This window comes from Eimeria necatrix, genomic scaffold (assembly GCF_000499385.1).
Source record: "Eimeria necatrix Houghton genomic scaffold, Enh_scaff80, whole genome shotgun sequence".
Taxonomy (NCBI): domain Eukaryota; phylum Apicomplexa; class Conoidasida; order Eucoccidiorida; family Eimeriidae; genus Eimeria; species Eimeria necatrix.
In genome coordinates, this window is record NW_013654619.1 from 14,261 (window position 1) to 41,758 (window position 27,498).

Sequence of the window (27,498 nt, forward strand, 5' to 3'; positions counted from 1 at the left end):
CGAGTACGCAGATTAGGGCAAAGTCCAACAGATAAGTGTTCAAAAGACTCCCTTAGACTGGCACTTTCGACTCGCTGAGGTGGGTACTCTGCAGATGATGCAGCTTACGTCTAAGATGTAGCGTCCTAGCTGCATGCAGGAAATTCCACAAGGTATCAAGCTCGTACTGCCGGTCGAAGTAGAGAGGCGCCCGGGCAAGCCTAATTCAATCCCTCGCCTGGGAACCATTTCTTATTGAACGCTTACAGGAGACTATACAGGGGCCGTTTGGCGAGCTACTGTTGTAGTACCAGCGAAAATTCAAAGATTGCAGACGAGCAATGTGCCTGCACGTAAGCTGCGGCATCCACTCAAGTACTGCAGAAGCGGCCACTCATGTTGTGCCTGCACCCACCAATAGAAGGCCCCACAGTCGCTGGGGGGGGCGCAGCGGGTGTTAGTGTGCGGGGACGCCTTCCCACTGAAACGACTAGGGGATTGCAAAGGCCTTCCAGCGGTTTGCCTATGCCTTACCCCTTGGGTAGGGGAGCAGCCACTGGCCCAAGTGGACCACCACCGCGACATCGCGAAAAGCCGTTACCCTCTGCTTCGGTTTCCGAAAGCCTGCCCTTACCATCTTTTGACAACTGAAACGCATGTGAACCGCCAACATGATAGCTATACTTCTTGTGTCTTGCGAATAGAGCTCTTTACACATTCAAAAGCATTTTACTTGTTTCTTGCGAATGGAGCTTTTCACCCATACCAAAGCATTTTAGAATGCTAGCTCCGCACAGCTACCTCAACTGTACGAAGAGAATGTCAGGAACAGGGGGGAAAGCATGTGGGTAGCTTCTGTCAACCCACGAAAAGCCTGTCCAACAGCCTTTGTCAGTGCGGCATCCAAACTGCATATGCAACGCGCAAATTTATGTGGAAAGGTACGCAAATATCTGAGTTGCAATACCCTTCACACACGTAAACAAAGCTTACTACGTCGCAAGCGTAATAAGCTGCAAGAATTTTTCACAAAGAAAAATTGATACTGGCAAGATCAGATGCTCGCTGGTTAAATGCTTAAGCATCTTTGAACGCGTGCTTGAGATGGTTGACAGTCCTTTAAGCCTAAAAGAAGGAATTGTCTGTCATCTCATTCAGCGATTGGCAGAGTATTTCTGCACCAACATTAAAAAATTGTGATGCTGCGCTGTCTAGAGGCACAGCGTAGCAGGGACTCGCTCTCCAGAAGGGGTCTTTACGAAAAATCCCCACTGCACGTCATCCGGCCTCATGCAATTCCTCCCATTTGGTGAAGCAAGACGCCCCTCCCAGCGCATAGAAGCAGCACTTCTAGTTACGCGATAACCAACGATCTTGTCCTATGTTGGAGCAATGGAAAGGTCTCCACTGCCCGAGGCACGAAGCCGCGTCTTCGAAGGCGTTACGGATGGGCCATTTATTGCATGCTTGGGAGGTCGAGAAAGAGCAGCTGGTGGAACGGGACCTGAGACACCAATAGCTTCCCACATGCTTTCCCGACGCATACCAAGCGACAGCAACAGCGAATGGATGTCCTGGAGAGTTATGCTGTTGACAATACGCTCAAAATCTGCAAAGTATGAACCGGTCTTTCGAGGAACCTGCATGCACAGAAATAACGAAATCGCCCTACATGTAACATATTGTGCCGCGTAGCGTTACCATGTTGAAGGTGCACGAGAGCACGGTCCTTAGCAGAAACTTTCTGGGCCGCCGCTTTCGAACTTCTCAGGCATTCATCTGTGTGCTTGCTCACATCACTTAGCTGTAGGCCGCCAAGAAGATCGAGCCAGTACCGCGCGTATTTGCGATCGTGCTCATGCCTCATAAGTACTTGCTGCTTAGCCCCTTCGAGCTGTGACTGCAGTAGGGGACGAACGGTTTTTAGCTGCTGCAGCGCTACATGCGTTGCTTCAAGGACCCGTTCCGCTTCTTCTGGTTGAGTGTGGACTGTAATAATGAAAATACCCCCACGAAGAATGTCAAATGACATCACGTCGAACGCCGCTTCATATGTTAATCTCTGTTCCTCTCGCAGGATCGAGAAAAGACGCTTGGTTACTAGCTCTTGCAAGATCCAGAGAGCCACACGAGGGAAGGCTGGATGCTTCCTGTGCTCACTGGCGGCTAAGTCTACCCTTTGCTGGTGAACTTCCGGTGTTGTTTCCTCCATGCTGCTCGGTGTGGAGTCGTTCTTGCGTTCTACGGCATCCATATGCTCCCATATCCACGAGCCATCAGGGTTCCGGCCCCATCGATTACACGCGAAGCCTCCAATATGCACCACAGCACGCGTCTCGCTATCCCGCACAAAGACGTGCAGCCGCCTACCCCAGGCCTTCGCCCAATTACCAGATGAAAGGCTGTCACCTGTGTTTGGCGGCAGACTGGATTTCTGCACCCCGCCATGTGCTGCCGCTACTTGAAGATTATAGTAAGGGGAGTACAACGAGATTTGGCTGGGCTCCGTAGGACGCCCTGCCCACTGTAGTTCCGCTTCATTTATCTGCTTTGGTACAATTGTGCCCAAATACTTCCCTGCCAATTTCGCAACGTGAGCCGAGTCCACATCACCGGCGACCGTCACTTCAACCTCGCCGCGAGCTAGCTGTCTTTCAATGAGAAAGCGTATTTCCTTCTCCACGAAATGCAAGTCAAGGCTTGAAGTTACGCCAGAATTAAATGCATCAAAGCGAGGATCACGTCCAGTCATGCTGAATATCAGCTCTCCCAGAGAATAACCCTGAAAAAAGTTCACAAAGGACTTAGCTCCCGTTGCCACAAATTACAGCTTTGCGCGGCAGGCTGAAGTAACAGGTTACAGACTGTGACCTAATCATGTAAAGCAAAGAACTACAGGCAGTTGCGCACCACCAGATCTCGAGTGTAGGCGTGGTAATCCATGAGGACGCGATGCTTCGCGCGCCGAAAGGCTGAATCTTCGAAGCGAAATGCAGTGAAAATCAGGTGCAGAAGCTGCATGGCGCTTTCAAGGGTAGAGATCTTGCCAGACTTGTCAGCTTTTCCTACGCCGGCATCTCTAGACGCAAAGGCCGGTGTGCTGATATCAATGGCAAGGAACTCGTCCAAGCACTCTATGCTGACTCCTGCGGCATCCAGTTCAAATAAATAAAGGCACAAATCGCCAGCCAGGAAAAGCTAGTGCACACTGAATCTGGTCAATAGCCTCAGAAAAGACCGACCGGCACGACCAAAGACAATTGCGACAGGTCCAAATTTGTGTGTGCAAAAAGCAACGCGGTCAATCACATGCTGAGTATTAGCTTCTTTGCTCGTTCGGAGTCGCCAGCAACGCAGAAGCCTGAATCCTACTCTAACAATAAGAACGTGGTACTTTACAAGAGGGACCCCCTGCACAAACGGTATTCGAAGTGAATATGTCGCAACTTCCTGCACAGCAGCATTCAGTGTGAACGTTGCCTTGGAACGGACCTATAAGCCTTTCCTGACAGAACGTTTCAATCTGCTGACGCGTATACGGACCCAAAGCCCCTCCCTCCATCATTGTAGCGGCACCGACGACCATTGCTGCGCTGTGTTTCCTCAAAGATTCAGGACTTCCGCTGTCTGCGACGCTCTTCGAGAAGTTTAGCGCAGAAGCCAGCCTGCCTCCTGTGAGCGAATAAAACCAAGCTTTCACCAGCACTCTACTGGAAGCGAAAACAAAAATAATTATCGACCAACATTTGTTGGCAAATATGTAAATGTAACCCATCCATAGTACCAGGTCACAACACGTACCAGGAATCAGCACGCGGATCAGCGCGGACCCGCGTTCTTCAGCCAGCGGCTTTACAGTAAGCTTAATGCCATTTGCATACTTCAGGACCCGCGCGTCTGGCCCAGCCTCGTCCAGCTTCCGTGACATTGGAATTTCTCTTCCCGCCCTTTGCTCCAGCTCCATCGATTGCTCGTTCGTCAACAAGTATTTCGGCGCCTGTATATCAGGGCAGAAATGAAAGAGCCTATAGCCCTTCTTCAAAATCAAAATCCAGTAAGTGGGGCGGAGTTTCGTTGTAAACGCTGCTTCTAAACGTTGCTTCTCCCAGAGCCTACGAAATTGAAAAGCCTTTGTACGCAGAGCTTACCTGAACCCCCTCCCTGTGGAAATTGATCGGACAGGTCATGGCGTCGCATATTTCCCTAAGAATTGATTCCTCAGGAATTGCAAGTTTCCCCTTGCAAGCACTGCTGGCAGTCGTCTCATCAACTGCATGGGGCGAGGCAGGGGCTTCCGGCGCGATTTCTGCTACTCCTAGCTGCTCCGACTCGATATGGCCTTGCAGCTGTGTGGAAGGCACGCGCCTCCTTGGGGGGTTACAGTCGCTACGTTGGCTTCCCGCTTGTGCAAGGAAAGTGCAGATGGCGTCAGGTCCTGCGTGTTTTCCATCCCTATCAATAGGTTCACTCATCCATTTCAACATGTTTCGTGTTTCTGCATTTACAAGATCAAGCAGTTTGCTCATTCCCCTCGGGTCTGGATTGTCCGTCCCTGCACTCTTCCCGCCAGGGCCTGATTGAGGTGATTCCCACACGCCGCCTCTGGCGAGGAACAGTGCAAGCTCACGCTCGTCCTCAAGATGAACTACAGAGTGCCCACAGGCAGCGCAGTCCATGAGCAGCCGTAGCATGTCAGCAGACGAGAGCGACTGCATATGCATTCTGTCGAGATTTACCCTATATGAGTCCAACAGACTCGCCAATTCCGCCATACTCAGTCCATGCTCCGCCATCTGGCGTACCTGAACGGCCCACGATTTCAGCAAGTCTAACACTGAACATAACCCTAGCTCCTGGATCCTGGAAGTATTCACCTTTATCGCCCATGAGAAGATAGAAAAGCATAACTATCACTGAAGTTGAAATTTCACAGTAAGAGCATACCAACCGAGAAAGCCCCAGTCAAAAGAGAATGAATGCTTCGATCAACTGTCTAGGGGTCAACCGTGCGGTCTGCGCTCCTCAATAAAGCGAGAAGAATCGCGTACCTCTTCGATGGCAACGCGCACAGCATCACGCCAGCGGCCTTGATCAGCCTCGGCTTCAACACTAACAATGCGGCACCCCTCTTTAACTGACTCAGTGTCTGCAACTTCAACACGCATCCATGTGTCGTCCGCTCTCCGACATCGCTCCGTCAGTCTTACGGCGAGGGCCTGCAGGGCAAGCTTCCGGGAGAGAAGGCGGAAGAAATCTTCCGCAGTACGCAGCGGCGCTATCGGGAGCTTCCGGAGGAAGAGCAGCGAGAAGTGCTGCAGCAAAGGATGCTGCCATACATGCAAGCGGGACCTTAGAGAGCGTCTAAGGGATGCCGATGTTTTCTCTTGAGCCTTCAAATCTACATTTGGCACCTCTATTTTGGTATCAGTTACTTCCGAACAAGCCCCAGAACTAGCAGTTCTGTCACCCCTGATCCAAGAATGGGTCAAAGGAGGGAAGAAGACCGAACTGCAAAAGTATCGCCGCACACCGCAACAAACGCCAATGGCGATGTAAAAATACAATATGATATTTTCCAGTGATGTTAAAAACTAAAAGCACTGTTTTGCGTTTTCTCAACAATATTTCGTATGTGGAAAGGGGCAGGATGCTTAACATGGCACGCACGCCTCCAAACTTTTCAGGATGCTCACTCTCTCTTTGCCGTTGTTTGTTGCCACTGGTCGCGGATTGCACACCATTCTTCAACCCCAGCCTTGTCTCCTCGAAGGGCTCCAAGGAGGTCATCTACATACTGGAAGGCCACTCGCGGTGCAACATCGCCCACAATAAAAAGTGTGGCGTTCTCTGGGCGGTAAAAGCGTGCGAAGAACTTCCGCACCTGGTCAACAGTCCAGCTGCGGAGAAGCTGCATGTCCCCGATAGGAAAACGGGAGGGAAGAATAGTATCACTGTGAAGTTTGGACAGTTGAGCCTGTTCCTTCCTGTACAAAATTGTGTTCACTAGGGACGACTCTGAAAGGACTGCAGCCTTCTCCTTAAGAAGCCGTTCTACTGTGAACTGCGTGGGGGCCTGAGGGCAGAATGAAAAACCCACACAACGGAGGAATTTAAAGGCAGAGTCTGGAGCACCAAAAGGTAGAAGGGATGAAAAACAGTCTAACTTTTAGGACTACCCCTGAGGCGCATCAAGTGTACACCGCAACAGTAGAATCCTAAAGTACCGTGAGGACTTCTCGCATCATTTCCAGTGCGGCTCTCAGCCGGCGCAGACTCCAGGCGTGGCTACCCTCAGCCCTTTCCCAGTCTATGCCGTGTGGCTTCTGAATTTGCGCACTGCTTCCCCCTCTCCAGCTGGCGAAATAGACCGTGTGATGGAAGTCTGTGAAGGCGTTAGCCTCGCCCTGTAGAGACAGGACTTCTCCCCTTTTTCGGTTGCCCATAAAAACGAGGTGCTCGCAAAGGTGAGCCATTCCCTGCTCAGTTTCATCTTCTGCTGTGCTGCCAGCATGCATTTCTAAGTGAATCTCTAAGCTGCCTTCTGGGTGAGCATGGGGCAGCATATATACTTCCAATCCGGAATCCAAAATCCGCCGCTGCAAGTATGGGTGAAGAGGTAAGGGCGTAGACGAAAACAAAGGCGTCGCCCCGCTTCCTTTTGTGATACTCGGGGAAGCTGTTTGGGAATTTTCCTGACTTGTGGAATCTCCATCAAAATACCTATTTGCCGCGCATAAGCGATGACACTTTGGGTTACGACTTGTTAAAAACTGTGCATGCTTCTGTTCTTTCCATGTACTGCAGCCACCACCCGGTGGCGGTAGTTGTATAGCCGGCCGGGCCCTCGGCGCCGTGGCAGACGTCAACAGCCGGAACATCTGCGCGCAAATAATCGCAAAACTATAAAAGTGCCTCACGCAGCACTGTTCTTCATCTATGCTGGTTCTAAGTTGTGTACGATGTTCCGCTAGGGATGCTTGGTCTGCTAAGTGATACTATGCCGCCTGCTTCCGCGCCGCATATATTTTATGGGAAAAGTTAGCACCACGCGATGGAATCGCGCCGCACAACAAAGTCAAAAAGCAGCTAACAGACGCCTTATGGAACATGAAATATTTCTTTTAAAACACGCGAGTTTGCTTGGGCTGCCACAAAGCTCAGCTCGGCAAATGGCCGCCAGAGCACGTGAGCAGTCCCTCGGAATAATTTTGCAGGCCGTCAAATTCCTTTTGTTTTTAGCCGCCCTATGCCCAATGCCATTTGCGCTCTAAATAACGGAGCGCTAGATATGGTAGCGAGACCGCCCGCTCGGCCTTCCCCTATTATTGCTGATACTCCTGTTGACCAATCTTCTTCTTGGCCCTTTCTGAAGCCTGAGCAGCAGCGCACTGCACTGCCATATCGCCCAGGACATGTCGCTTCTCCAAGCAGATGAGTTCCTTTCAACCTGGCAGCGGAAGCACCTCGGGAGCCGAAGAGAGTGGCAGCTCCCCTTTTAGTCTGCGGCAGGTCGCTAACTCCATGTTGATTCCCACTTCTTGACGACTCCCGGACGTGGCACCACTCTACCAACCAGGATTCTGTGAATACTTAATAGCAAGGCTCGGTGAAACTGCGACTGCTCCTGCAGTCATCTTCCAGCCATCTGGCGACATCTTTGGCGTAGTAAGTGGCTATTGCGTCTGCGCCGGCCCTCCGGAATCCCTTTAGTGTCTCCAGGACGACGGCCTTCTCGTCTATCCACCCTTTCTCCGCTGCCGCTTTGATCATTGCGTACTCTCCAGACACCTGGTAAACAGCGAGAGGCACGTTTGTCTTCTGGCGGACACGTCGAAGGACGTCCAGGTACGACGACCCCGGCTTCACCATCAACATATCAGCCCCTTCCTGCACATCTGCACCTCAGGAACACCCGCAACCCCAAAAACCGAGAAACTTCGTTCACACTGCGATAAAACTTTAAAACCCAGCAGCAAATTTTACCCTTTGTTTTTCTACTGGCCAAATAAAAGCAGTCGTCCCAACAAAAAGCGCAGCGAAGACACGTACCAAGTTCGGCCTCGCGCTCTGCTTCCAAAGCGTTGGATACGTCCATCTGGTAGGTCTTCTTGTCTCCAGTTCCTTTTAGCGGAGAGCCAACAGCATCCCTAAATGGCCCATAGAGAGACGACGCGTACTTGCATGCGTACGACAACACTGAGGTATCAACACAGCCCTCCATATCCAGCGCTTCACGGATTGCCGTCACCCGACCATCCATCATTTCGCTAGGGCAGACCATGTCCGCTCCAGCTCTAGCCAAGTTGACGGACTGGAGCAAGGAAAAAGCGCACACCGAAAGCGGAAACCATGAAAGCACCCAGCAGTGTGGACCAGAGGATTTATGTGCACAAACTTATGCGCAAGTAGCTCTCACTCTGCAAGTGGGAGAGCAACACTTCTTTAATTTCATCACAAAATCCGCTCAAGAAAGTGCGGGCTAACACTCATGCCAGAACTGACCTGCTTGCATATTTGATACACTGTCATGTCATTCAGCACAACTCCTGTCTCCTCATCGACGATCCCATCATGGCCCGAAGTACTGTAGGGGTCTAGTGCAACGTCAGCCAGAACCAGAACATCGGGAAAGGCTTCTTTGATAGACATGATGGTGCGGGGCATCAGCCCATCCGGGTTGTTGCTTTCTTCTCCTGAGAAAAATTATGCAAAAGTCAAATACCCACTAATCAGATGCAGCAATCCCCTGAACTCATTGCCCAACCCCAGCCGCAAATCCCCACTGTATTTTGCGCCACCGCAAAAATAGCATGATCAATCAATTCTTCTGTAGCAACGCATCTGCCTTCTCTGCGTAAAATCCTGCATACCCAAGGGGCTTTTGAGATCATCATCCACCTTGGGAAAGAGCATGAATGCGTTTATGCCATAGCGCCGGGCTTCTTCAACCTCTTTTAGCACATCTTCGGGGCTTAGCCGGCGGTGGCCTGGCAGCGACGGAATCGGAACGCTGCGTTCCTGATGCAAACCACATCAAGTGAGCGGTAATTCGGATATGTCTAGAAGGCATTTCACAACGGGCAGAGCCTTCACTCTCAGTGCTTAGCGTTTCCCGTGAAGGCTTACTTCGTCGTGCACGAATAGGGGATAGATCAGACTAGAAGGCTTCACAACGTTCTCTTGAACAAGCCGACGTGTCGCGCGATCTCTGCGGTTGCGACGAGGGCGAGCTTGTATGGGCAGCCAGACTTCCCCATAATTGTTATTCTCCAAGGGTCCTCTAGGTGCAATCGGATCATACTCTTCGTCGGCATCTGCCGCATCATCCTCTTCATCATCATCTTCTAAGCCGGCATCGAGTTCCTCGTCCCCCTCGTCTTCATCGTCATCTTCATCTTCGTCCTCGTCAAATCCTTCCAAGATTTCACGTCCAACTCCAAGCGCTCTCTGTTTTGCATCAGCGGGTCTCTTTCCCTTACGATCGCTTCTTGGCACGCTCCCTCTAAGGCCTGTTCGCCCGCCGCCAGCCTCACTAAAGGCCTTTTCCATGGATGCCAGTGCACGCGATATGCGCTCTGACACACGGCCCCTAGGTGCAGTCGCTGTCTGTCTCCCCATAAGCCGCTGCACAGAACCAGCGCATGATAGCAATGAGATGACAGCTGCTCATGTCAGCGCCTGTCAAGGACAAAGCAGAATCCGCATTCGCAAGGATTATCACAAAACTAACACCAAAAACGCGCCTTCAAGTTAGGCATGAAGAACGTCATTCGCCACAAGAGATGGAAAAAGAACCGGGCTGCACCAAAAATGCAGCAACGGCCAACCAAAACGTAGTGCATCACTCCTTCTTGTTGGGGCATATCTGCTGGATGTGTGAAGCGTACAGCTCCCCTGCTTTAGCATCACTGCGCTGTCCAGCTGACTTCTTTGAATTCAGGATCCGACAGGGGCTTCCAGTGAAGAGACCCCGCGCCGGCGCGAGATGATGCACCGGTTCGTTTGTGTGATGCTGATGACTAAAGGGCAGCTGCCATGTGTTGCATCTGCTGCATCATATCCCGCTGCAATATCGCAGTTTGTACTCTGCTCAAATGGAGCAGAGAGTGGAGCGGCTCCTTCGACACTTATCCCCCATGAGAGTAAGGGCCGAATATACTCGACGGTCCATGCAGACTCGTAGGTTCCCACGAGGCAGACATACCTCTGGAGCATTTTCTGTCATGTCTTTCCGCCTCCGAATTCATCCGTATGCGGAACTTTACTAGCACTGGTTGTCACCCGCTGTGCACGCGGGGCGGGAACACTATCGGAGGGGAGGCAGATGAAAGGAGGATTTTATATATTATTTCCGGCCGATCGCTCGAGGCAAACAGCATGAGCCGTTATGACCCTCGTAGTTCCACATAGCGCGGATCAACATCCTTATCGAACGGGAATACCGCGGAAGAAGATATGACCATTATATGGGATCATGCAAGTCCACAATAAATGCACATCACGCCGCGCAGCCAGCTCCAACCTCGTTTACTTGTACCAGTCACATTGTATCCTAAGCACGTCACTTCACTTCTCACAATTCTACTGCACGTATAGACTCCTTACTTGTGCGCCTGGAGCGACACGAGCTACAAGAGACCGGGAGGTAACTGAACTGGGCGCATGTCCTTCAGGCGGCCTATCCCTCATCTGTTACGCAGCACTGCGACAGCGGCAGAACGTTAGCGTTCAACTCTTTACATTATTTTAGCGTGGCAAACGCTATCACAAAACAGCAACTCAAGCCCTATAAAACCAGAGAAATAGCAGGCCTTGCACGTATTAGGCGTACCTGTGTCTGTTGGGTTGGAAAGACTTTGACCCCTCCTACGAAGGCCAAAGGGGTGAGCGTGAGATTACGTGTATGGCTTTGACTTGATGCGCTGCATAGGGGACCAGGAGAAAGCGAGGCCGCTTGGGCAGCCGGCTGCTTCCTCATCATTGCAGACGACTCCCCAATGAAGCTGAACAAAACCGCCACAGCGGCGGCTCGGAGGCCAGGAACCATCTTTACAACTTCCTTGTGTTCTGGCCACTCTGCTGATGTCTTGCGCAGAGCCTGTTTACTTATATTTTCCTTTCCTCTCAAGTGTACGGCTGAATTGTTCCCAGGTTCTATATGTCCAGAAGCTGGAGCACGAGACCCGCGTCAGGCTAGAACGACCGCACACAAGCCAGGCGACAGCACCCAATGAGCAGGGCAAACAGCTACCGCAGTACCACAGGGACTATACTTCTGTGAGACATACACTGGTGGCAATGGCTCAACTAGTTTAACACTTCAGGCAAGTGTGCTTGACCCATAGATTCACTTTGAACGGCCACGGGATAAAGCCGCCCAATAAAGAAAAAGAAACAAAGTGTCGCTTGCTGACTTTTAACATCCGGATCCATGTAGGTTTGTAGAGGAGACGAGAGAGCTTGCTACTCTCCTTACTGTGTCTCCCTCCCCTGTCTACCCCACAGTCACTTGACGTAACCTCACGCAAGTGAGGGTACGGGTTGGCTGACAAGAATACCAATATCTTGTGTCTGTGGCGTTACAAATGTAACCGTGGGAGATATAAGGGTCAATCCCATTGCAGGACGGCAAGGCATGCAGAGGCTCATGGAGCCTGCGGGGCCGTCGCAGCATGCGTGCTGTCCTTAAAACAATACCCGCATGTCTTCAATCTGTCAGCGTTGGAATCCGAAGAAACTGTGCAATCAAAGTACAAGGAAGCTCAGGAAGTAGCTCAACGCTGAGCAAAGAGCCCACCCTGCACCGAACACAGCTCGTCTCGATGACGCCAGAGCAGTTCCGCTTGTCTTCAAAGATACGAATGAAATACACGCCGTTTGTGCCATCTACTTACAATAATGGCTTAGCCAAGTATCAAGTGGGTATATGATGCACATTTGCATAATGCTATCCAGTTTCACCACTCCGCTGCTCGGTAAGTGTGTTCGTCGGCATGGCTGTTGCTCGTTGTTGCATATTGAGGCAATCTTCAACGGTCCACGGCTTGGACAGGGTCTTAAAGCGACAGCTGCAGTGTCTTTAAGCTATTTTTTATAGCCTCCGAGTTTTTCTGTCATACTGTCTAGTCTGGCTCCCAAATGACGGGCGTGCGAGGCCGTTTGTCAGGCTACCAATGCTTGCCAGCAGCTGCTGGGAAATTCTCAAAAGTGAAGGTGTTTCCGCTCAAGACGTGAGAAGTCTCAACGTCAAAAAAGAAACAGTTTACCCGGAGAACTGGTTGGGGGTCTTTTAACTAAGGTTTTTCTTTCTATCTAAGGCGTGCAACGGCAAGGCAACTTTGTGCAGTGCGGGATTTGGGTCCCCGCTGAAAGATCCGCACGTGTGGCTCATTCATAAGGCTCATCCGTGTCGCTTCAGACATTACAAATGCTTGTTTAGTTTCTGCTGAGCAGCAGAACAGCTGACCAAAAGGGCTGCCATGCCCGCCGTGAGCTCTGAGGTAGGCGTTTTGATGTCCAAACAACTGGAAAACCGGGAGCGAGTGTATTTCCAACTCTCAGAATACATTATTGGAGCCAGATATATGCGAATGATGCATACTTGTAGCTACTGAGGTGCAGCAGGTGTAGTGAATTTCTAGAGGTGTCCAGCCCTATTGTCCCTTCCGAATATCTACCCGTCTCGTGAACAGTTTCATTGTTAAAGTGCCATGATGGACAAGTATACATCGAACTTGTTTTCGGTGTAGGGAAGTTCTGAACTCATAGATTGTTTATTCTTACTTTGCTCTTAGCCACTGCAATGCCAGTGCTGTTATGGTTAGGGGGAGCTCGTTCAACGAATATGTATTCGTAGTCAATTAGCTAGGTTCAAAATTCCGGAGCACAACTATAAACCCTTCCGGGGGCACGACAGGCCGAAGAGGGAACTCGGCTGTTTTTTGAGTGGCCGAATACTTGTTTCTTATTTGCCTTTGTGAGATGTAGATCTCTTACACAGCACATGCCTCTCCGCAATGTGCTTAATATGGCACGACAGTTCCAGGAGGAGCTTCGTTGCTCCCTTTCAAACAACAAAACCAGCGTTTGTCATGGGTGTTTTTTCATGAGCAGTAGTGTCCTTTCTGAGCAAGCACAGTACTGAAGGTGGTGTAGGAGTACATACGTGCGTCTGCCTGTTTGTTCTGTGTCGATAAACGGTATATATGTAGTTGGATTAGCTAACGAAGGGGGATTCAAGAAATGAAGTAGACGTCGAACCAAACGCCAACAAGGCATACAACTTGTTTGCGTTGGGCGACAACAATGCCCTGCAAGCTACCTTTTCCCAGGAAGCCCTGGGCAGCACTTGCCAGATAGTGGAATGAAGCCACAATTTGAAACGTATTGTGGACTGAGGTCTGTCTCACCTGTGTTCTACTTTTACATACCGTCCTGCGTAGTGTCTTACAGGTACATCATTGGCGGTCTAGACAGGAATCAGTTCCACTAGATGTGCCCCTGCCACACTTGACTGTTGCCTGAGTGAATGCTGGCCTTGCTGAAGGGGCAACCAGCTCCTAGTTTTAAACTACTGTTGCCAAAGCCTATGCTAAAGCCTACGTGGTTGAAGAAGCTGTGGCAGTGACCTGGCTGGGCTTATTTACTTTTGCACACCATTCCGCCTCCCTCGCCGCTACTGTCTTTCGTTTTGTTCAATATTGTGGGCATTTCATCAGGTGCTTCAAGAGACGAAGGGCAAGCTTCCGAGCTCATCATCATGCTATGCATCATCATTTCTCCGTCATCAGGGTCATCCCCTGAAAAAACAAGGGACGAATTTGGTGGGGTAATTTTTAAGGATAAATTATTCTCACGTGCAAGAGGCGACAGTACGGGGCTGTTTCCCCGCTGTAGAAGAAGCTTCAAGGTTCCCCAATGGTTGTATTTATGCAGCTCTTCAGTATCGAAACTGTCTTCAAATCCAGTGTTCCCAGGCTCATTGAACGATGGTAGAAGCTTTAATGTGAATCTATGGCTTTGTTCTCCTCTTCCCAAGGCGCAATGAGTTCCTTTTTGAGTCATCTGACTGGACTGCAGAAAACACGCGTCATCAACAGTCTCTACAAGATGCGTAAAGGGGCCCTGTATATAGGAAGTGTGCTGATTCGTTTTCAAACTATCTATGCCTGTTCCTTTGGAAGCGTTTTGACCGCATGGCTCAAGCTAGGGTGAGCACAACTTTGGGCCCTCGGAGCATGGATATTTTGTGTCAAACAGGGGAAAAATTCTTCTAGCGCATCGGTAGCCCCATTAAAAGGCAACTTGTAGGAGCTGAACAAGTGTCGCTGTACAATGCATCTGACGTACCATTTGTTTCAGTGCGAAAGAACGTTCTTTTTGTCCGCTTTTCTTGACGCTGTCCAGGGCACTGCAGAGCTCTGAGTGCATCTGATGCGAGACAGCTCCGTTTGGAGAAATTTGAGGAGTCTTCTGCCCATAGAAAGATTCCTTGTAACACGATATACCGGTGTTCAGCTGCCTGAGAGGTGGAATTTGAGGAAATTTCCCCACCCTTTCCACTCTTCTAGTCCACACTGTGGGCAGACACAAGCAAAACGACGCCAGTATACCTGCACAGTGCGACTGAAAAAAACCAACCATTGAAAATTTGGGAGAATCAATCGAGCCGTGTTGCCTTTTCATTTGCTTGCATGAAACCGATAACTGAGGAGTAGAATGGGCTTGCCTGCCTCATCTTCAGACAAGCCCTCGCCATCGCTTTCATAAATTTGTCGTTTTTTTTCTATGACACTGCGCAGGAAGAAGCGAGCTAGCAAATGCTGTCGCTTCATTTCCTCAATGTCCTGCAACCGCAGCAAGCAGATCATATTGGAAACTTGAGTGCCTATTCCGCTCCTGCTACAAAACTAAAACTCGACTGAAGCCACGTGGGGCTTAAGTTATCCTTATAGGCTAGTTATATTAGACACAGCATCTATCTGACAGCAAGAAAACCTTTTTTGTAATGTCAGTCATACACTTCCACAGCACGCTGACCAAAAGAAGGGGACCTCGATTTCTTTCACTGTTAGCTGAGCAGTAGCCTGCTTGGAAGGTGCTGCAGCAAAAGGAAGGAGAACTTACACCAAGGGGATAAGCAAAGAGTTTAGTGGCCAGTCCATGTCTCCCAATGTAGTTGACCTGTTGAGCAACAAAATCAAAAAAAGCCCGCGCATGATATATCGTATTTAATTTCTTGTTACAATCTCTATGGGGAAACACAGCAGTGTATGAATGGCATTGAACTCGCCTTCCACGCGTTCTGATGAATGTACAGCCCTCGGACGCCGCTCTGAGGCTTTTTTCCAGCCTTTTGTCGTTTCGTCCTTTTCACTGTTGTTTTCAATGCTGTCAGAGAACCGAGTTCTCGGAATGCACTGGCCGCAATACTAACAGATTGCCGCTCAGGGCATTCGCCTTCAGATTGGTGTGTAGCCACGGCTGCTTCTGCACTGCCACCAGCTGTCTGAGAACTTTTTGATTTCACGTAGATTTCCTGATGCAGCGGCTTACTATCAGGTTCCCGGCAGTGGCCACACTTTCCTTTTGCGTCTGCGCAGATACATTCGTGCATGAAGTGCGGTAGGCTAGTGTTGTCTTGATCTAGAGTCTCTAGACCCCAGTAGGTCCCTGATTCCTTGTTATTGCACGTTCCAGCAAGATGCTCAGTTGTGAAATTTCGAGCAGAGTTGCACTGCCTGGTTCTGTAGTCTGCTGCCTTGCCCTGTGCGCTGGTGGGAGCATGCTTGTTTTCTGCTCGCGATTGAAACTGTGGTCCAGTTCCAACTACAGACAGCCCTTGAGGCCTGCTCATGAGGTCTGAGACGTCCATTGCCTTGTGCTTAGTGTGAATCTTCAGCCGCATCAGTATTCTGACAGCTTCGCGTGTTTCATCGTCTGTTGGTAATCGGGCAGTTTGCGAAACGAAATTTCGCGACCACTCGCACAGCAATCTTGCTCTTTCATATCCATACAACTGGAAACAGTCACGCAAAAGCGCAGCTGATGGAGCCCATTCAGCAAGCAAAACACAAAGAACCACTCTGCGGCCAATCAGTTGGTGCAACAGGTTGTGGGGAAGGCCAACAGGGGAGTCAGAACTAAAGTCTTCTGTCAATCGGTTAGACTACGGAGCGTCGATTGCTTGCCAGGCTAGCTCTAGAAGGAAACAGGGAAAAGCACACCTTGCAGGAAAAAGACCGTTGCCTTTTGCTGCCGTCAACCATGAGCTCCGACCGCCAAGCCATTTTATTCGCATGAAAATACAGCCTACCAGCCACAGCCCTCTGGCCATTAGATGGGCCGACGCGAGCTGCTGTAAAACCAGATTTATGAAAAGCTGAGGCTCTCTGCACTCTTTCAGCACCCTGAAGGCCTAGCACGGCAACGAATTTCCCTGGCGCTTCTCTAGCCTCCATTGTTTCCATATCTTTGGGCTTTTTATGCATCAGCGGCGTTTGCGGGCTTCCCAGTGTCCTAGAAGTAATGTGTTTTCTGTTCCTCTTTGCAGGTCGAAGCACTGACCCAATTTCCCCATCTTGCTCGTGGACTCCCGTAAAGGTCAGTGAAGTAGACGGCCACGTGTGGTCCTGTTCAAATGCAGCGTCTAGTCCGGCCATGGTTTCATGAGGAAATGTCGCTTTTTCTTGGTAGAGCTGTTGACAACTGGGTTGTGTTTTATTCCACTGGACCGCTGATGTCCTGCCGCAGGAGTTTATTTGCGATACGTTGTGCGACACAGCTTGTCTCATGCTCTTTGCGGACGTTCCGAGGCAAGGCGACTCTATGCACCAGCCAGTGTCGCCAGCGGCGCCTCTTGAGAACTGCCGAGGCCCTGGCTCTGAGTCAACTCCTGGCAATTGGGAAGAGTCGCTGGGAATGGCTTGAGGAGAAAGGGGAGAGAGCGCATTTAGTGCATCCGAGGAACTGGTGCGCCCTTCTTCCTGCTTAAACGCACTATTGACACAATGTGGAGGGGGAAAGTTGAAAGTGGACTGAGTTGCAGCGACAGGGACTGAGCTACTCTCCTTCGAGCAGGCAGAATAGTCAAAGTGGCAGGATGCCTGCTTTGTAGAATGGGGTCCTCTAGGCATTTTCTTTGGTCGTTTGGAGAAGCCTCTCTCTTCAGCTCTATGTTGGGAGCGTGAGACTGTGGGATAGACACTTCTGAAAAACACCCATTGCAGCCTAACGGGCACCCATACGTTTAGGACCCTCAGGCTACTCCACCATAGAGCTGTACCGACGTACGGTCAATGCACGGAGCCTGACGGGAAGGTGTACAATCTACAGCGCACACTACAGCGAAATGAGAAATTCGAGCCGGACAACAAATTTCGCCGCTGCTTCCACTGTAATCGTTATTTTTGCTCAGTACCCACAGAATTAAGTTGCGTGATCTGCATTTACGAAGAAAGAGAGAAAGCGAGGGTCGCTCTGCTTACGTTTGCTGTGCCGGATGGTCAAACCGTTGCCACACGTTCTCAGGGGAGCGGGTGGCAGTCTCCTAGGCTTTATTACCGTCACCCAAATGCTTTTTGCTTGGATTGTTGGATAATTTTCGGTCTTTGGTACCTGAAGAAACAGAAACTCACAAAAACGGGGTCTTGACCGACACATTTTAAGCACATTTCAAGGCGTTCCTGTGCCCACAAGGTATGCATCAGTCTTGAGTACACGCAAATATAAAAGCTCACAAAGCTTACACGGGGTTCTTAACGGAAAATTATGACGTGGTGAGTAACCGAGGTCGCTGCTGCAACTGTGGTCAAACACGCTGATGAACAGAAGATAGCATGTGCCAGGAACTTAGGACATCCAAACACATAAGGCATGTACACAAATTCTTTTAGAGTGGAAAAGGGATTTTTAGCGAAGAACTAGTCTTGCAAGAAGGGGGAGACCAGCCTTAAACAGCTTCGCTGCAAAGGCTTAGCAAGCCAAAAGCGGGGATGAGGAAATTATTAAAACTATTAGCCTTATAGAAGAAACTGGCTCTAAACGTTGAAAACAAAGTGCGCAGTTGATCTGATCTGGTGGTCCATCGCTTCAACACATGCGGGCGACCACCGTGTCCGCTCATACACGCTTGGTAGTCGTCCTGAACTACAGCAGCAGTACGCTACAATGAAGCTCAAAAGAACCTAGATGGTGTCGACTTATAAGGCAATTATTGGTAGTAATATCTACTAGCTGAGTCGCAGTGGGGAAATAATGCGGCGAGGTCTCCTTGTAGCGCGTGAGTGACCCCGTGCCCATTGCCGCGAAGGGAACGACCATGTCTGACAGCAGTTGAACCAATGTGGCATTCCATGGCTAGATACGCCATTCCTCAAGTATTCATGTCCTAGATACAATCCGTTCTCTGCGCTTGGTGCCTCACCAGGGAACCCCTGTTGCTGAGGCCAGCCGGTGTCTTTACCACGTAGCTGCCTAATGCCGGCTGTAGTGCTGAGCCCAGCGTGGCAAAGAACACAGCCGGCCTTACAACTGACACCTATATTCAAGTACGTGTATAGGGTAAAAGGCAAGCTTATTGCCTGCAAAGCTTAACATCCAGGTAGACACGATACGAGACGTTAATCTCCCCACGGAACCACATGCTGGCAGCTTCAGAATGTTCCTTATTCTCTTGCTTCCTAATAAGCCCTTCAATTAAAACAAGTACAAGTTTTTTCCTACTGCATACACTACAAACTAATATCGAGTGCTGCAGTGTATACTAGTGGACCTCGGCTGAAACTGAAATTAGCGCCCAACTCCTACGGAGTTGGGCGCACAGCAACAGTTCAAGCACAGACGCGCATTCGTTCTCCTAGGGAGTTGTACGCCAGTGGTAGCGTCAATTTTTGGTAGGAAGCTTCAATATGCAAGTCTCATGAAGGTCATACCATGCTTCTAGTGGCACAACCAGAAAAAACATTGTAAAACGGATTGCTCCCATGAAGAGCTTCACTGTGACTACACCAACCCAACTCTAGCACCTAAAAAACGATCGAAACAATTTCAGAGAATAACTCCATCCAGTTCTTATGGGCATAAGGCAGATTCCTTAGTCTGTAAAAAAAAAGCTGTTCGAGTGATTTAACCGCTTTTTTGCAACGCGCATCCCCAAGTTAGAGCCTTCTAAGGAGCACTGAAGTCACCACTTGCCCTTCCACTCCTCCAAATTTGAACGAACGATGCGGCAAAAACCCAACTCGTTCAAAGAGTGGGCTTCCACGAGCAAAGCTATGCTCGCTGTCCTCTGCTGCCAGTCCTTTACGGATCTCTTGTGGAACTGACGTTCTGGACTCTGACTTGGTGGGCTTAAGTGGGACTTCAGCAGTGTCACGATGCGGCATCTTTGACTCTGGTGCGGAGCAAAACAAAGAGTCAAGTTCCTCCAGCGTGCAGTTGCAAGAAGTAAGAAAGAGTAGCCCATACGCCGGCATTAGCCGGTGAACGCACTGTACGTATTGCTCTGGAGTGTGCATAAGACAAAAAACGTCAAAGGTTCCCTTGTCAAACACAACGGGAAAAGGTGGAAGAGTGGTGGCCGGCTCGCATGAACACGAAAGCACACCACAGCTTTCCTCTTCGCTGTCCGCTCCACCATTTTGTTTGGACACTTTCGGCAGCTCGTACGCCTTTTCGCAGCAGCAGATGCAAGGATGATGCCCCTTCTGTATTTCAGATCCCTCTTCCGGCTTAAGATCTCTTAAGTCCGCCTGTCTTAGGCAAATGTGTGGGGATTTATCGCTGCTGACCTTGGGATATCTTCCCCACAAGTTGCACCGCGCCAGTTCAATGGCGCTGCGAGAATAGTCAACGCCTGCCAGGCGCTCAAAACCGCACCGACGAAGTCTAGCAAGAAACTGGCCCCCGCCGCAGCCCAAGTCCAACACTGGAAGCTTAGTAAATTCTTGAGAAATCCGCGGCCCCGTCCCTTGGCACCAATCACACTTGCCGCTGGCACAGGCATCAGTTTCGTTAGTATCCGCTCTACGTAGTGCATGCACCCGACGAAAGAACGGCTGTAATTGGTTGCCTTTAGAACATTTCAGAGTGTTAAGGACCCATGTGGCAATCTTCGCGCACTCCGGACCGAACCATTCCTCGCCGTCTACCGAGGAGCTGTCACTACTCCTTCTGCTGCTGCATCTGCTACTGCTCCTGCTACTGCTCCTGCTGTTACATTCTCTTTTATGCTCATTGCCTTGTCCAAAGCTGGAGCGGTAGGCTTTTCTTGTCCGCGCGTTAGTCAGTTCCCTCTGATATATTTCCTCCCACGTTGAGTGGAATGCGTGGCGAGACAGCTCATCATCCTCCATATCCTGCCCTGTGGATTCCTCTATTTTGTTGTGTTCTTCGGAGCCATGCCCTGCCCTATTCCCACAAGGCTGCGCCTCGAAGATCTCACCAGTTGCGCTTTGCATAGCGTGACCTGCTGCGAGTACCGAGAGAAAAACAAGAGCACACTTAGCCGAAAAGAGCGTCCCCCCTTGCTACGAAAAAGCTAAAAATGGAAAAGGCAAATTTTTTAAAGCAGAATAAATATACAGATCGACCAGCGTGTCCCAGAGCCAACATCGACCATGTCCCAGAGCCAACAATAGTCCGTAAGGCCATGGGGGCCCCATGTGGGGCCCCAATACCCCAAAGGAATTCGATTAAGCGCTCCTTATGATGTATAGCAAAATGGTGGGTACGTATTATCAAGATAACGAGCACTTTTACAAATCTACCGTCTAGGATGAGTAGGTTGTACGTCTTGAGTAAGTAAGGCTACCACGATGGTGTCTTCCGACCGTCGTAAATAATTCGTTGTTTGGAAGCATGCTGAAAGGAGAAATGCTCTAAGCCCCAGTCCCTTAGCTAAAAAAATAAGCTGATCCAAATTCATCATTTAAGGCGCTTTCTATGTTTTTTCGTAGTATTCTTTTCTAGCGGGAACACCGCGCTGGGGCAGGGTGTTCATCACAATGCAGATGTGCCCTGAAACAGAATCTGAGACTGGTCGTACATGCAGTGATCTCCGTCACTTGGTTCAACTTATTTATGTTGAAAAAACATGCAGATACTCCGATTTGTGCTGGGCCAAGAAGAAGTAGCTGTGCACGTCCGACAAACTCGTTTATCCGAACATCTAGGATGCTGCAAGCTACAGTTATCCGGAAATCCTGGAAACTGCTACGCAGAGTTTGGCTGGCAATTGTGGTGAAAAGCCTTGAAGACTCAGGGCCATGTGGACTTCAGATGAAGTATTCTTATCATCATCACTAAGCGAAAAAACGCTCGACTTCGTGCTATGCAGCTGCAGTTTACGAACAGCCAGTTGAGGCATAAATCTCTCTGAGTTTTACGTCGATACGGATTAAAAAATGCTCAGCCTAGGAAGGAATAAATAGACTTCGGTGTATTGAGCAGAATGACACAGCATACTTCGACAACGCAGTAGATTCAGGCGAATTCAGGCTCCGCTGCAAATATTAAAGGCCATTCACCCGCAAGGCGAAGATTGTATCGTCGAGATATGGGGGGAGAACGCAGTTGAAGACAAAGTGCGCCTAGCTTAACAATGCTCTTCGGTCACTTTCAAATGACAGGCTGAATCGATGCCTAATCTCAATTATTTTCACTAAAAGCATCAAAACCATCACAGGAATTAGCTCTCTGCTCCATGATAAAGAGTGTCGCTCTGTGGAATCTAAGTCTTGCAGCAGTTAGTTTGTTGTTTCGGAGGTTGATGAAAATGCTGGTGGCGAGAGCATTTGTGAAAATATGGACGAAGTGGTGGCGCCAACAAAAGCAAAAACACTTTTCCTGGAGGCCAAGCTCTCTCTGTAACCCTAAAGGTAAAAGGAAAGAAGGCTAGATTTTCTTCTGGTGCGTTTGTCTTTAGATAAGAATTTCTGTATCCAGGGCTGGGAATTGCGAGCTCTCAAGTGCACTTCCAGCTGCAGCGTTGTCTAGCTTATGTTTGGTTGCCTCTCTCTAAACGCAGAGCCCAGAAATGTTGGCATTTCGTGCAGCTAGGTCTCTGATATATTTAGGCCAATGATGCCCCAGCATAGGCTCAGACTCTGATGTGATGAGTGAGCTGTCGGCTGCGTAACCACTTTCTGCACTGTTAGCGAATTTCATTGCATTGTCTCGCAACTTGCTGCAGTAATTGGCGATGATGTTATTTTGCCCGTCAGCATTATTGCGCCGTTGCTTGCCACCGAACTCAGTAGTCGCGATGGCAGCTATCTGCCGGGGTTGTCAAATGGAGACAGAGACAGGGTGCATTGCGTGGCAGCTTGAATGCTCACTAGGGAGCTTCTGATGGGTTCATGTAGGGTTTTGTTTGTCGCCGTCAGCCGATTGCTGATGCCAAGCTGTGGAGCTGTCACACGAGGCCAGCAATGCGCTGGGCGGGGCTGTACCGATTACCTGGAGGTGTCTGTATGTTTTTGATAACTCGACACGAATGTTTCCTCACTAATGAATGAACGCAGTTGCTGTTCACGAGCTGCGTCTCGATATTCGCAGGCATGGAGAGTTCCAGCGGAGTCCGCTGGCACCCATAAACCATGGGCGGGAACGCCTTTAACTGGAAGAAGCACAGCCTTCTAGATAAACTCACAGCACTGTATCATGTTAAATAAAAGTTTTGTAGCTTGATGTGGGAGCCAACACTTAGACTCTTCCCCACGGGCCCCCCCCTTCCCGTGCTTGCCCAGCCAGATGAATGCAGCCTCCGGAAGTTCAACGATCGTAATCTGCAAAATTATATTTGGAACTTCATCGTATGAAGTTAGATTCACTTGGAGCGTGAACCATTGTTTTAAAGGGCACAACTTCACGAGATACCTCCCGGAGGGTCCGGCCACCCGCCGCTGTCCAGCTCTCCGCCAACTTCGTTTTTTCCCAAACCTCTGTAATTGTTTTAAGTTCCTTGATTTTATTCCTTTGAAATCAAATGGAGAGCTACACGCATGTGAGGTAGCCCCCTCCCAAATAGGAGCTCATTCTGTTTTTGTCTTCAGCTCTGTAGTGCACGATCACGCAGTCAGCTACGCAGCCGCATCGCGTAACTCTCACGTTTCTGCCAAGGGTGAATGAGCCAGCAATCAAGAAGCCGTAAGAAGGACGCTAGAATCTGAGTTGTAAAGAAAGGGAGAGGAGTCGTCCCCATACTCGCAGTGGAATTCACATTGCGCGGCTGCAGAGGGCCAGGTGAAAAAAACAGCGCCTCTGGCTATCATTGACGCTCGCTGCATGCAGACCCATGGCTACCTCCCCTCCATCTGAGGCACAGCAGGCCACTGTTCCATCCTTGCCCCTGCCAGTGCCTCGCGTGCGACTTCGCTTGGACCGGCGGCTGCTCCTGGTCTATGGGCTGCTGCTCTTGGATGTCGTGATGATTGGGATAACTTCACTGCAGCACGTATGGCAGCCGGCTAATCTTATTGACAAGGTTCTTCAGAACCACAACGCTCCACTGCACGCAGACACGTCGCCTGCTCTGCAGCCGCAGCTGCCAGTGGCTGTCAAGCGGGAACTCGGGATGTCTTGTTGCTGCGGCTGGCTGGCTTTGGCTGTAATGGGTATACTCTCCTTGCTTGTGTCTTATTCACCATCGTCTCTAGATACTGTTGCCACGGCCCCATCCGTGTCGGCCAAGGAGAGCTGTAGAGGTCAGGGCTCACCAACAACGACAACGGCCCGCCGTAGTCGTCCACTTGCTGTACAAACGAAGGACTCTGGAAAATGCGCAGCGTGTTTGCGCACAGTAGAGGAGGTAGAGCTTCAGGTAAAGCTCAAGTACCTTCTTGTAGCGGTCGCGTCCTTTTGCGTATTTTTTGCCCTCAACCTGATCGTGCAGATCCACGGGCGGTTCCAACAGAGCAAAGTGACTGTGGCTGCTCTTAAGACATTCGCAGCGGAAAACACAGAGAATGCGCAGATGATCTCTTCCCCTGGCCTGTACGGGCTCGAACAGAGAGACCCTCAGGGTTTCCCTTATGATGCGAAACAAAGCAACAGAGTGGATGGGGTATACAGCGCCTCTGATGCCAAAGGTGGCGCGCAGCTGTTTGTTGGAGAGATGCCATCACAGGACACGTTCTTTCCTCAAGGCGTTCACCCTCAGTCCCCTTCATACTTCTACTGGAGAGATTTCCGCTTCTGGATGGAGCTCGGGAGAGAGTGCTTTCTAGACGGAGAAATTCAGCTCTCTGGCTTGTGGGTGGTGCTGCACTTGGCAGCGCTGTTGGGGGGCCGTGGCTTTCTTCACTCGCCCCCAGCAATGCACGTTAGTGCAGAGTGATGAGTGGCAAAACACTGGAAAGCTGGTGTTCGTTTCTCGCCAGTAAGAAACGAACACCAACCTTCCGCGCCGCCTTACCGCTGGCAAGGCGGCAAACGAAGACACACGGATTTACGCTGCTGTTGCAGGCTGCTAAAGGACAGAGAATTCTGTCTGCAGGCGTGGCCCTGCGCTGTTCCTCTCGAGCAGGTGGCACGGCTCATTACTCTAGAACCGTGCAAAAGGGATGCAGTAGAGTCCTTTTTGTGAAGCGCGCAGGAACAAGCTTCTTTCTTACTCGGATTCCCCTGGCTTTAATGCATGAGAGTCAACCAATGTATGTCATATGAGGTAAATACCATGTGCTTGCAGCTTGCTGCTGGATAGATGCCCAAGAATACAACGGTATGCTTTCATTTCTCGAAAAGTCATTTTGCGTGTCATGTGCATAATGGTGTAACGACACGCGCTCCCTCCATGACTACCTTTTCAATTGCGTGGGGCTGCGCTGCAGCAGCTTGCGAAAAGCTTGAAGTTCGCATGAGGTGTGCAGCAAAGCCCGCGTTTGTTTGAACACAACCTGCCCAAGCATGTACCACTTTCCAAGTCACGTCCTTCCGTTTAGCTCGGAATTTTCGCAAGGACCCACAAAGTGCTCCCATGTATCGCGTATACCGCTCGCCACGTAGTGGCTCCCGGAAGTGGCAGATATAAGTTTTCAACCTATTGCGTCTGGTATAACTAGTTGGGAACTATTGGGTGTAATGCGTAGGTGGGAAGTCACCGCTGTCGAAACCGTCAAAAGTTTGGCAAAAGAAGTGTAAAGGCACTTCACAACAAGCGTTCTGCTGTAAGCGCAAGCTCCACCGTATCTCGCCAACGTGCGCAACGCAACAAAATGCGCCGCACTATTTGCTATGTGCAAGAAGAGCGCAAAACAGCCACAGCAGTGGTGCACAGAAACCCAGCAGGCACACGAAATAGCCCGCGTTGGATCTCGTGCAGTAAAAAGCGCCACTAAAAATTCAGTCGGCGCCACCCTACCCATCTAATCTAACGTAGTGTTGCCTGTGCAGCTGGCTGTCTCAGCAGCCGTGAAGCACTTCGAGCCTCTGCTGAAGCACTGCGCCGCAGCCCTTTCAGGCTGGGAAGACAGCACTGAACTACTGCGCCTTGTGCCATGAACGCTACGTGTGTCTATGGGCGTTTGTGCGTGTATGTATGCCTATCTGAAATGTTTGGCTCAGTCCGCTGTGCGTCGTCACTTTAGTACTATAAGCATTTCCGACAGAATGGCCACTGAAAAAACAGCCAAGGGTGTATGCGTGTCAGGAAGAGGTTATTCCCCTCCTTGCCCTGGTCTCCCACCAGGCCTTCCTTCAATTGCGTGCCAGTACCCTGTAACGTAGACACAGCTCAGCAGCAGCAAATAATAAATCCACGGTTTATGCCTTTAAAATCTAAAACTCTCAGAGCTATCAAGGGTCCCGGCCTGATATTCAAGTCTCATAATCTCCCCGTTCGCGCCATTACAAGTGAAATGCATTTCTCTTCTTATCTCACCGCGTGCAGAAGTCTCTGTAATCGACTGTATTGCCGCTGAAGAATTTCCTGTAGAATAAAAATTCACGGCAAAAGAGAACACCAGATTCCGTAACATTCGCAAACTTGCTCAAGTTAGCTGAACTTGAGTGCTCATCAAGGTCTCACTCATCATCCCAGGAACGCAGCTAAGTATTTGCTACAAGCAACTAAGTTGCGACAAACTTACGATTCGACCACGCTCATTTCCTCCTTGGTCAGAGGCTCGCCGAAAGTCATCAAAATGTTGCGCATTTGCTGCACAGTCAAAGTGCCACTTCCCTGTTCACCACAAGAGCACAAGTCCACGCATTTTTAACAGCCCAGGACTTGAATATCCCAAAAGCATCTAAGCTTTTACTCGAAGTACATTATCAAATCGAAGAGATTTCTCAGCAGCAGCTGCAGCAACAGCACTTCCAAACAGTTCCGCAAAAGACTAACATTCGGGTCAAAGTGAGCAAATGCTCCGACGAGATCTTCAATGTTGTCTTCAGGATGAGTGCTCTGAGCTGCGAACTGCTGGAAGGTGGCGTAGTCAAGTTGGTTTCCATTCTCTTGTTCGCATTTTTCGACATCTGCATATGAAGGGGCGAGGCCGAGCTGCCTGGCCAGAACTGCGGCGTCTGAAGTTGAGACTTTGCCGCCTGAGGCTTTCTCGTTGTACTTCTGTTGCATTTCGTCGTTTTCTACCATTTCTTTCAAAGCCTCTTCCATGTCTTCATCAGCCTCGCCTGCAGCGCAGCGGCCACACCGGGGAGGTCCTCACTAGTGCACACGGCGCGCGTTTGTTTGTTTTCATTCATTAAAAGACGAAAAAAGAACACAAAAGAATGCAAAAGACTCTCTATTTGGCAGTTTAAAGTGCGCGCAAAGTCCCAGCAATGCCGCCGAAGACAACAGCTCCCTGCGTGGCAGCAAAAGGGCTTCTCAGGCCACAAGTTTGACTCCAATTCACTCTAAGTGACAAACTAAGTGGCTCGGGCAGCTGACCTTCCGACTCCGAGTGCTCTGAGCCGTACGCATCTTCCTCAGGAACGGGCTTGGGCTTCCACTCAAAACCCGGAATCCACATGAAGTAATTGAGCTCCTCATCATAGGGCTCCAAGACCTCCCCGGGGCGGGGAAGCTTGTGATAGCAAATGGGGCATCCTTTCTCGGCTCGGCCCATTTTCTTGACTCTTCCCGAGGCGCAGGTAGCTGCTGGGGGCCGTCGCCGCTCCAGAGGTGGTAACAGAGTGAGGGGGGAAGGGGGAGCGGGACGAGCTGAACAGCAACAGTAAGGCATCTAGGAAAGCAAATGCTATTTGGCTCGCGACTGGGGGGCAAAGCATCACAGGGAACGAGAACATATACCACATGTCTGCCTAGCAGTGGCGCTGCACTCCCGCCGGTGCCGGGGCATCCGCGGAACAAAATCCCGCATGGGTTTGACTGCCCAGTATTAGGTTGCAGCGACTTTGCAGCCAGGGCGAAGCACTCAGTAGCCGCAGCTGCTGCGCAACAGGGCCTGCTCCCGGCTTGAACACACTCGACAAAGGGGGTCAGCAGCGCAGCTCACAGCGTTAAAGAGCCTTTCCCTATATATGCGATGCCGTTAAGGCCTCTATATTGAGGGTGGC

The 27,498-nt window shown here is 50.3% G+C and overlaps 6 protein-coding genes across 6 annotated transcripts; 1 reads left to right on the forward strand and 5 right to left on the reverse strand.

Moving 5' to 3' along the window:
• Positions 1–1,358: 1,358 nt before the first annotated feature.
• On the reverse strand, positions 1,359–6,857 carry ENH_00077430 (hypothetical protein; the record flags this gene model as incomplete). The annotated part of the gene is made up of 9 exons (XM_013583026.1): positions 1,359–1,619; positions 1,775–2,761; positions 2,890–3,125; positions 3,472–3,651; positions 3,781–3,976; positions 4,128–4,781; positions 5,028–5,487; positions 5,673–6,052; positions 6,204–6,857. The coding sequence occupies 9 exons, from the start codon at positions 6,855–6,857 to the stop codon at positions 1,359–1,361; spliced, it is 4,008 nt and encodes a 1,335-aa protein (XP_013438480.1).
• A 712-nt stretch (positions 6,858–7,569) lies between these two features.
• ENH_00077440 (M16 family peptidase, putative) lies at positions 7,570–9,597 on the reverse strand (the record flags this gene model as incomplete). Its single annotated transcript, XM_013583027.1, has 5 exons — positions 7,570–7,874; positions 8,029–8,290; positions 8,482–8,672; positions 8,850–8,997; positions 9,106–9,597. The coding sequence occupies 5 exons, from the start codon at positions 9,595–9,597 to the stop codon at positions 7,570–7,572; spliced, it is 1,398 nt and encodes a 465-aa protein (XP_013438481.1).
• Positions 9,598–13,617: 4,020 nt separating this feature from the next.
• ENH_00077450 (hypothetical protein, conserved) lies at positions 13,618–16,640 on the reverse strand (the record flags this gene model as incomplete). The annotated part of the gene is made up of 6 exons (XM_013583028.1): positions 13,618–14,052; positions 14,497–14,555; positions 14,708–14,825; positions 15,106–15,162; positions 15,272–15,997; positions 16,206–16,640. 6 exons carry the CDS (start codon positions 16,638–16,640, stop codon positions 13,618–13,620), a joined length of 1,830 nt encoding a protein of 609 aa, XP_013438482.1.
• Positions 16,641–19,136: 2,496 nt separating this feature from the next.
• Positions 19,137–20,438, reverse strand: ENH_00077460 (hypothetical protein, conserved; the record flags this gene model as incomplete). Its single annotated transcript, XM_013583029.1, has 1 exon — positions 19,137–20,438. One exon carries the CDS (start codon positions 20,436–20,438, stop codon positions 19,137–19,139), a length of 1,302 nt encoding a protein of 433 aa, XP_013438483.1.
• A 2,837-nt stretch (positions 20,439–23,275) lies between these two features.
• On the forward strand, positions 23,276–24,316 carry ENH_00077470 (hypothetical protein, conserved; the record flags this gene model as incomplete). Its single annotated transcript, XM_013583030.1, has 1 exon — positions 23,276–24,316. The coding sequence occupies one exon, from the start codon at positions 23,276–23,278 to the stop codon at positions 24,314–24,316; it is 1,041 nt and encodes a 346-aa protein (XP_013438484.1).
• A 1,538-nt stretch (positions 24,317–25,854) lies between these two features.
• On the reverse strand, positions 25,855–27,047 carry ENH_00077480 (myosin light chain TgMLC1, putative; the record flags this gene model as incomplete). Its single annotated transcript, XM_013583031.1, has 4 exons — positions 25,855–25,906; positions 26,067–26,158; positions 26,321–26,610; positions 26,870–27,047. The coding sequence occupies 4 exons, from the start codon at positions 27,045–27,047 to the stop codon at positions 25,855–25,857; spliced, it is 612 nt and encodes a 203-aa protein (XP_013438485.1).
• Positions 27,048–27,498: the final 451 nt, after the last annotated feature.